General features: G+C 44.3%; 1 protein-coding gene across 1 annotated transcript in view; it reads left to right on the forward strand.

Moving 5' to 3' along the window:
- The first annotated feature begins 6,832 nt into the window (after positions 1-6,832).
- Positions 6,833-10,000, forward strand: part of LOC139223813 (tetraspanin-7-like) — a 6,595-nt gene continuing 3,427 nt past the window's right edge. The window contains exons 1-6 of the mRNA XM_070855814.1: positions 6,833-6,913; positions 7,551-7,739; positions 7,820-7,894; positions 7,972-8,067; positions 8,738-8,893; positions 9,316-9,399. Coding sequence (XP_070711915.1) covers positions 6,833-6,913; positions 7,551-7,739; positions 7,820-7,894; positions 7,972-8,067; positions 8,738-8,893; positions 9,316-9,399 — 681 coding nt within the window. The remainder of the gene's footprint in view (positions 6,914-7,550; positions 7,740-7,819; positions 7,895-7,971; positions 8,068-8,737; positions 8,894-9,315; positions 9,400-10,000) is intronic.

Genomic DNA, 10,000 nt, shown 5'->3' on the forward strand with positions numbered 1-10,000 from the left:
AGTACTACACAGTACTACAGTACTACAGTACTACACAGTACTACAGTACTACAGTACTACAGTACTACAGTACTACACAGTACTACACAGTACTACAGTACTACACAGTACTACACAGTACTGTAGTACTGTAGTACTACACAGTACTGCAGTACTACAGTACTACAGTACTACAGTACTACACAGTACTGCAGTACTACAGTACTACACAGTACTACAGTACTACAGTACTACACAGTACTGCAGTACTACAGTACTACAGTACTACAGTACTACACAGTACTGCAGTACTAAAAGAGGAGAAAACGTCGTCCAGGAATCAGCACCAGGAAGTGAGAGTCAGACGAGTGAAAACAGGAAGTTTATTGGGTGCGAACAGTCGGTGTGTAAAGTTAGAGAGGAACCTGAGACCTTTAACCTTTAACCTTTAACCTGAGACCTTTAACCTGAGACCTTTAACCTGAGACCTGAGACCTTTAACCTGAGACCTGAGACCTTTAACCTTTAACCTGAGACCTGAGACCTTTAACCTTTAACCTTTAACCTGAGACCTTTAACCTTTAACCTGAGACCTTTAACCTTTAACCTGAGACCTTTAACCTTTAACCTTTAACCTGAGACCTTTAACCTTTAACCTGAGACCTTTAACCTTTAACCTTTAACCTGAGACCTTTAACCTGAGACCTTTAACCTTTAACCTTTAACCTGAGACCTTTAACCTTTAACCTTTAACCTGAGACCTTTAACCTTTAACCTGAGACCTTTAACCTTTAACCTTTAACCTGAGACCTTTAACCTTTAACCTGAGACCTTTAACCTTTAACCTTTAACCTGAGACCTTTAACCTGAGACCTTTAACCTTTAACCTTTAACCTGAGACCTTTAACCTTTAACCTTTAACCTGAGACCTTTAACCTTTAACCTGAGACCTGAGACCTTTAACCTTTAACCTTTAACCTGAGACCTTTAACCTTTAACCTGAGACCTTTAACCTTTAACCTGAGACCTGAGACCTTTAACCTTTAACCTTTAACCTGAGACCTGAGACCTTTAACCTTTAACCTTTAACCTGAGACCTTTAACCTGAGACCTTTAACCTTTAACCTGAGACCTTTAACCTTTAACCTGAGACCTTTAACCTTTAACCTGAGACCTTTAACCTGAGACCTTTAACCTTTAACCTTTAACCTGAGACCTTTAACCTTTAACCTTTAACCTGAGACCTTTAACCTGAGACCTTTAACCTGAGACCTTTAACCTTTAACCTGAGACCTTTAACCTTTAACCTGAGACCTGAGACCTTTAACCTGAGACCTGAGACCTTTAACCTGAGACCTGAGACCTTTAACCTTTAACCTTTAACCTGAGACCTTTAACCTGAGACCTTTAACCTTTAACCTGAGACCTTTAACCTTTAACCTGAGACCTTTAACCTTTAACCTGAGACCTTTAACCTTTAACCTTTAACCTGAGACCTTTAACCTGAGACCTTTAACCTTTAACCTGAGACCTTTAACCTTTAACCTGAGACCTGAGACCTTTAACCTGAGACCTGAGACCTTTAACCTTTAACCTTTAACCTGAGACCTTTAACCTTTAACCTGAGACCTGAGACCTTTAACCTTTAACCTTTAACCTGAGACCTTTAACCTGAGACCTTTAACCTGAGACCTTTAACCTTTAACCTGAGACCTGAGACCTTTAACCTTTAACCTTTAACCTGAGACCTTTAACCTGAGACCTTTAACCTGAGACCTTTAACCTGAGACCTTTAACCTTTAACCTGAGACCTGAGACCTTTAACCTTTAACCTTTAACCTGAGACCTTTAACCTTTAACCTGAGACCTGAGACCTTTAACCTTTAACCTTTAACCTGAGACCTTTAACCTGAGACCTTTAACCTGAGACCTTTAACCTGAGACCTGAGACCTGAGACCTGAGACCTGAGACCTTCATCAGAGGCTGAACCTAAGGTCTGAGGAGCCGGAGCAGGACGTCCAAAGTCTGCTGAGGAAGGTTAAAACGAAGAGGAAGTGCTGATGAGCTCAGACTGAAGACGTAAGTGTTTGTCTGCACTGCTGCTCTCGGGGGCTGACTGTCCACACGGGGGACGGTCCGTCCAGTTTGGAGGATGTTAGCCTCCTAAAAAAGACCAGTCTAAAAACATCAGACGTCTTATTTAGAATATTTTCACCACTTTACATCACTGACTGTCCGCTCTCTTCAAAGACACCAGATTCCATTCACAAAAACAGTGATTTTAGCTCAGAGAACACAGGAGCTGCTGGTCTGCTGCTGCCTCCATCAGTCGGTCTCTTTGTGTCGTTGTGACACTTTGGTGTTTTAAACAGTCCGTTCAGATCCAGACGAACCTGTTGGTCCATTGATCCAGGCAGCTGTAGCCCAGAGGACTCCTGTTTTCTGCGAGGTAAAATTAGCAGTTTTATCAATGGAGTCTGGTGGCCTTGAAGAGAGCGACATAATGGCTTCAGACATACCTGAGACCAGGTGGAGAGCGTCTTCAAACCTCATGGTGTCATTCTAAGTAAATATATTATTATATTGTTAGATTCTCATTAAGTAACAATCATTTATGATTTATGTGTATTTTCACAATAACCTCTTACTGTAACACTCGTCTAATCCACCTTAAACTGTTTCATCTAATCCGCCTTAAACTGTTTCATCTAATCCGCTTTAAACTGTTTCATCTAATCCGCCTTAAACTGTTTCATCTAATCCGCTTTAAACTGTTTCATCTAATCCGCTTTAAACTGTTTCATCTAATCCGCCTTAAACTGTTTCATCTAATCCACTTTAAACTGTTTCATCTAATCCACTTTAAACTGTTTCATCTAATCCACTTTAAACTGTTTCATCTAATCCGCCTTAAACTGTTTCATCTAATCCGCTTTAAACTGTTTCATCTAATCCGCCTTAAACTGTTTCATCTAATCCACTTTAAACTGTTTCATCTAATCCACTTTAAACTGTTTCATCTAATCCACTTTAAACTGTTTCATCTAATCCGCCTTAAACTGTTTCATCTAATCCACTTTAAACTGTTTCATCTAATCCGCCTTAAACTGTTTCATCTAATCCACTTTAAACTGTTTCATCTAATCCGCCTTAAACTGTTTCATCTAATCCACTTTAAACTGTTTCATCTAATCCACCTTAAACTGTTTCATCTAATCCACCTTAAACTGTTTCATCTAATCCACTTTAAACTGTTTCATCTAATCCGCCTTAAAACTGTTTCATCTAATCCGCCTTAAACTGTTTCATCTAATCCGCCTTAAAACTGTTTCATCTAATCCGCTTTAAAACTGTTTCATCTAATCCGCCTTAAACTGTTTCATCTAATCCGCCTTAAACTGTTTCATCTAATCCGCCTTAAACTGTTTCATCTAATCCGCCTTAAAACTGTTTCATCTAATCCGCCTTAAAACTGTTTCATCTAATCCGCCTTAAACTGTTTAATCTAATCCACTTTAAAACTGTTTCATCTAATCCGCCTTAAACTGTTTCATCTAATCCGCCTTAAACTGTTTCATCTAATCCACCTTAAAAGTGTTTCATCTAATCCACTTTAAACTGTTTCATCTAATCCGCCTTAAACTGTTTCATCTAATCCGCCTTAAAACTGTTTCATCTAATCCGCCTTAAACTGTTTCATCTAATCCGCCTTAAAACTGTTTCATCTAATCCGCCTTAAACTGTTTCATCTAATCCACTTTAAAACTGTTTCATCTAATCCGCCTTAAAACTGTTTCATCTAATCCGCCTTAAAACTGTTTCATCTAATCCGCTTTAAACTGTTTCATCTAATCCACTTTAAACTGTTTCATGTAATCTGCTTTAAAAGTGTTTCATCTAATCCGCCTTAAACTGTTTCATCTAATCCGCCTTAAACTGTTTCATCTAATCCGCCTTAAACTGTTTCATCTAATCCGCCTTAAAAGTGTTTCATGTAATCCGCCTTAAACTGTTTCATCTAATCCGCCTTAAAAGTGTTTCATGTAATCCGCCTTAAACTGTTTCATCTAATCCACCTTAAACGGTTTCATCTACTCCGCCTTAAAAGTGTTTCATGTAATCCGCCTTAAACTGTTTCATCTAATCCACCTTAAACTGTGTCAGTATCCGTACAGGTGTGGTCCAGGTGTGCTCGGTCGGGGGAGCTGAGCTTTGTAGTAAATACAGTCTGTGGGAGGGGGGGGGGCTCTGTAGGTCTCCACACGGATCTCCTCGTACTGAAACACAGAGGAGTACTACTACTGTTAGCATTACTACTGTTAGCATTACTACTGTTAGCATTACTACTATTAGCAGTTCTACTGTTAGCAGTTCTACTATTAGCATTACTACTGTTAGCATTACTACTGTTAGCAGTTCTACTGTTAGCATTACTACTGTTAGCATTACTACTATTAGCACTACTACTGTTAGCAGTTCTACTGTTAGCTGTAGCAGTAGTATCACAGTACAAATAGCAGTACTTTGTGTACCTGCCGTGTCTCCAGCATCTCTGGGTCCTCAGAGGTCACAGGTGGGGGGTCGTTCACCTGGACGTTGTAGTTCTTCCTCCTCAAACACACAGACGTTAGAAGCACACCTGGTGACAGAGCGACAGGTGAGTCACGTCACCTTCACTCCTACAACCACACTTCACGTCCATCTCTAAAATGAAAGCTACATGCTACATGCTAACACCTCTAAAGTTAAAGTTACATGCTACATGCTAACACCTCTAAAGTTAAAGCTACATGCTACATGCTAACCTGTTAGCACTAAGAGGAGGACGTTCAGAGCCAAAGAGGTGAAGATGATGGACTCGCTCCTCCACGTGGACTCCTGCTGGTCGTTAGCTTCAGAGCTGCTGGTGGGCGGAGCCATCGCAGCACCTGGAACAAGAGGAGCGACCAACAGGTGAACGAGGAACCAAAGAACCAAAGCAAATCTCTGATTAAAATAGATTTTTAAAATTCAACACAAGAGACGATTAATCATCACTGGCAGACGGGATCAGTAGATCTAAAGTGTTTAAGCTAATTAGCGATTAGCATAAAGTGACCAAAACTACGTTCAACAATAAACAGACGATCTGTCGATCCCTCACAGAGAGTAGGTTTCAAAACGTTCTTCAGGGTCACATGTTCGGACTGACACCACTTTCATGTCTAAACAGGAAGCTGCAACTAGCCACTCAGTTAGCTTAGCTTAGCTTAGCATAAAGACTGGAAACAGATGGAAACAGCTAGCCTGGTTTTGTCACAAGTAATAAAATCAATAAAGCGATAAACTGTCTAATAATAAGTGTAGAAACACTTTTATTTTGGCGAGCTGTTTCTCTCCTTTCCAGTTTTGATGCTAAGCTAAGCTAGCGGGCTCTTTCGAGTGCAGCCATGAAAGCACGAAGTTTAATTTCACAAAATTTGCTGGAACATGTGGAATATTTTCCCTGACGGGGGAAAGTTTAAACACTTTACATCACAAACGTTTGTCATCATCTGCGACGTGAAGCCGTCTGACCAGTCACCTGATCACCTGAGGACCAATCAGCCGGCGCCGGTTGTCTGACCAGTCACCTGATCACCTGAGGACCAATCAGCCGGCGCCGGTTGTCTGACCAGTCACCTGATCACCTGAGGACCAATCAGCCGGCGCCGGTTGTCTGACCAGTCACCTGATCACCTGAGGACCAATAAGCCGGCAGGACTCACCTGAGACGAGGAGAAAGGCCGCTTCAAACCTGATGGTGTTGTTTCTCTTGGTGGCGCAGAAGTACATCCTGCAGTCGTCCGCCGTGACGTTGGCGACCACCAGCCGGTCCCCCTCCGCCCAGTACTCGGCGCCAGAGGAGTAGGTGTAGTACTGGTTGTGTTCAGGATTGCTGCCGAAGGTGCGGACGATGCGGACTCTGAGGCGGCCGTGAACCTCCAGGAACCAGTACAGGTCTGAGGAGCCCACGGGGCAGCTTAAGGTGGCGTTCCGGTCCGGATCCACCAGAACCCGGACCGGGGTCTGGGCCTCGGCACACAGCAGGGACGCCGGGAGGACGACGACCCACAGCAGCTCCATCGGCCTCGGCGCCGAGGTTAGAAAGCGTCTGATGCCGCTGCTCACTTCCTGTCTGAGGAGCCGATGATGCAACGGGTTTCACCAGAAACCAGAAGTGAAAGCAGGAAACTAGCAGCGGGTAGAGCAGGATCCAGAGTATTTATACACACTGCCAGGGTATAAATACTGCTTAGTACTACTGAATACTGCCAGGGTATAAATACTGCTTAGTACTACTAAATACTGCCAGGGTATAAATACTGCTTAGTACTACTAAATACTGCCAGGGTATAAATACTGCTTAGTACACTGAATACTGCCAGGGTATAAATACTGCTTAGTACACTAAATACTACTCAGCAGTAGTACTACTGTAGTACTACTACAGATCTGAACGGACCCTTTAAAACACCAAAGAATGACCAGACCAGCAGCTTCAGTCTACGGCAGGAGGAGAGGGACAAACTCTACCTGCTTCCTGCTTTGAGGACGTCTGAGAGGTGGCAGGTCGGTTTGACCCCGTCGGCTCGCCGTAGCTCAGGTGTCGCCTCCGTGTGATCTGTGAGGTCAGAGTGAAGTATGAGGGTCACATGGGCGGCTTTTTACTGATGTGGAGGAGGGGGGGAGGAAGAGGGGGGACGGAGGGGAGGAAGAGGAGGGACGGAGGGGAGGAAGAGGAGGCCCAGAGGGGAGGAGGCCCAGAGGAGAGGAGGCCCAGAGGGGAGGAGGCCCAGAGGGGAGGCTCGGGCGGTGGGGGTCAGTGTCATCATGGCTCCCAGGAGGATGGAGACCAAACCGGTGATCTTCTGTCTGAAGCTGCTGCTGCTGCTTCACTGCTTCATCTTCTGGGTGAGAAAAACACTGTTACTTCCTGTTTACTTCCTGTTTACTCCCTGTGTTTAACCTGCTCACAGTTTTACTCCTGATCCTTCAACACGTTTGTTTCGGCTCCTAAAACAATGTTCTTCTGAGTAACGTCTTTGTTCCTGCTGGTTGGGATAAAACAGTTCAGATGATTTTAGGGTGAACTGCACCTTTACAGGCCGAATTAAAGTGACATTGTTCAGTTTTCAGTACGTGCTGTGTGAGGCGTGCTGAGGTCACATGACCTCCAGGTGACCCAAGGACGAGGCTCTGTAATTATCAGGACAGTGAGGAATGAGGAGGAGGAGGAGGAGGAGGAGGAGGAGGAGGAGTGACACTCACACGATAATGAAGATCTGAAAATAAAACGAGGAGCACAAAGTGTGACTGAGAGAGAATCTGGGCCTGGTTTCTTCTTTCTCAAACACACCAGACTACATTCACTAAAACAGGGATTTTAGAGAACAGGACACAGGAGCTGCTGCCTCCATCAGTCAGTGTGTTTGTGTTATTATGGGACTTTGGTGTTTTAGAGGGATAACACTCTGAGCCTGTCAGTGGATCAAACAAGCTCTTTTAGTGGACCTACTGTGACGGTTTGAGCTGTGCCCCCCCCCCCCAGGTGACAGGTGTGGTCCTGCTGTCGGTGGGGTTATGGTGGAAGTTCATGTTGGGCCCCTACATGCTGCTGATCTCCAGCGGCCCCTCCAACGGTCCGTACGTCCTCACCGGCACCGGGGTGGCCATCGTGCTGTTCGGGCTGTTCGGCTGCTTCGCCACCTGCAGGGGGCGCCCCTGGATGCTGAAGCTGGTCAGTCTCTCCTGAGGTCACTCAGATTACTCCCTCCAGCCCCATGTGACCTCTGACCTCTGACCTCTGACCTTCCTCAGTACGCCGTCTTCCTGTGCCTCGTCTTCATGGCCGAGATCATCGCTGGAATCTCCGGATTCGTGTTTCGCCACGAGGTCAGAGACACGACGACACTTCAGACGACACACACGCTTGAACACAAACCAAACTGTGTGTGTGTGTGTGTGTTCAGATTAAAGGGACATTCCTCACAACGTACAGCGAAGCGGTGACGAGGTACGACGGACGGGACGACCGCAGTCTGGCCGTGGACGGCGTTCAGCGGAGAGTCAGTGTCTCTTTAACAGTCACATGATCACTGTTTTCTACTCAAGTGTTTGTATCTGAAGCAGCTTTCTACCAACAGCCAGAGGGAAGAACCCTCTTTGTGCCGTAGCCTCAGTAGAAGAAGCAGAATGACGTCAGCATCACGTGTTTCTCAGCGCTGTCGAATAAACGCCGTTAAATGTGTGAGAAGTTTAGAATAAGAACAATTAGCAACATTCTGCATGTGGCTGCTAAGGACCCGACAGCGCTGTAGGCTGCCCTAACCGTGCCTGACATGTTAATGTAACATAATAATTTAGCCTGTCTGCTTTTACACTACTTTTACTTTTGATTCTTTCTGCTAACAGGTTTTTTTTTACTTTTGCTTATTATTTGCTTATTATATATAAAAAACTGTAGTGATTCTGGGTTACAGCCCCTTGGAGTATCAACAGTTACTTTTGGGGTTCCTCAGGGTTCAGTTTTCGGTCCTCTACATTTTTAGGAAAATGCTTTAATGTAAAATGTCTAATGGTAAATGTTTCCATAAACCATGAGATCCGGTTATACGCTGATGATGCAGTGATTTATGTGCCTGTTACAGAACAACCAGCTGCCTTCAGGGGTTCATTTAAATGTGATGAAGAGTTAAACTGATGCTTACCGGTGATTTATTCTCTCTGCCTGTGTAGTTACACTGCTGTGGAGTTTATAACTACACCAGTTGGCTCAGCAGTGTGTATTTTCCGGTCGGTGGGATTCCCGCCAGCTGCTGCGTTAGTTTCTCCGACTGCAGCGCAGCCGACCTGAAGAACGCAACTGTGGCTGCTCGCAAAGTCTACAAACAGGTCGGAAAACCACACACGAAACACAAACAATCCACTTCCCTTTGTCGGATCATGTGACCAGAAGAACTCCACCTGACAGTGATCGATCGATGCGGCTCAAATTTCACTACCTAGAAGTTTTCATCTGGAATTTCAACAATGCTGAAATAAAACTTGACTTTTTCAGATCTTAAAATTGAATTTGAACTTTGTAGTTTTGTTTTTTATTTCACATTATGATTAATATATAAAAGAAACATTCACAGAAACGAGATTTTCTGATTTCTGATATAATCACAACGACGTGACTTATGTTCACCTCAAATTAAAACACATCCAAACTAGAGGTCAGAGGTCAGCAGCTAAGATCTGAGTCAGTGAAACCATTAATAGGACGGATCATAAACGAACCAGTGACCTAATGAATGAATGAATGTCTGCAGGGCTGCTATGAGCTGGTGACGTCCTTCATAGAGAGCAACATGGGCGTCATCGCCGGAGTCACGTTCGGAGTCGCCTTCTCTCAGGTAACATCAGCGCCAGAACCACACCGGTTCTGCTTAGATCAAAATTTAAATGGCTCTGGACGTTAGGACGGACGTTAGGACAGACTATAGGACAGACTTTAGGACAGACTATAGGACAGACTATAGGACAGACTATAGGACAGACTATAGGACAGACTTTAGGACAGACTTTAGGACAGACTGTAGGACAGACTTTAGGACAGACTATAGGACAGACTATAGGACGGACTTTAGGACAGACTTTAGGACAGACTATAGGACAGACTTTAGGACAGACTTTAGGACAGACTGTAGGACAGACTTTAGGACAGACTATAGGACAGACTATAGGACAGACTTTAGGACAGACTTTAGGACAGACTGTAGGACAGACTGTAGGACAGACTTTAGGACGGACTTTAGCACAGACTGTAGGACAGACTATAGGACGGACTTTAGCACAGACTGTAGGACAGACTATAGGACAGACTTTAGGACAGACTTTAGGACAGACTGTAGGACAGACTGTAGGACAGACTTTAGGACGGACTTTAGCACAGACTGTAGGACAGACTATAGGACGGACTTTAGGACGGACTTTAGCACAGACTGTAGGACAGAC

This window comes from Pempheris klunzingeri, chromosome 24, assembly GCF_042242105.1.
Source record: "Pempheris klunzingeri isolate RE-2024b chromosome 24, fPemKlu1.hap1, whole genome shotgun sequence".
NCBI lineage: Eukaryota > Metazoa > Chordata > Actinopteri > Acropomatiformes > Pempheridae > Pempheris > Pempheris klunzingeri.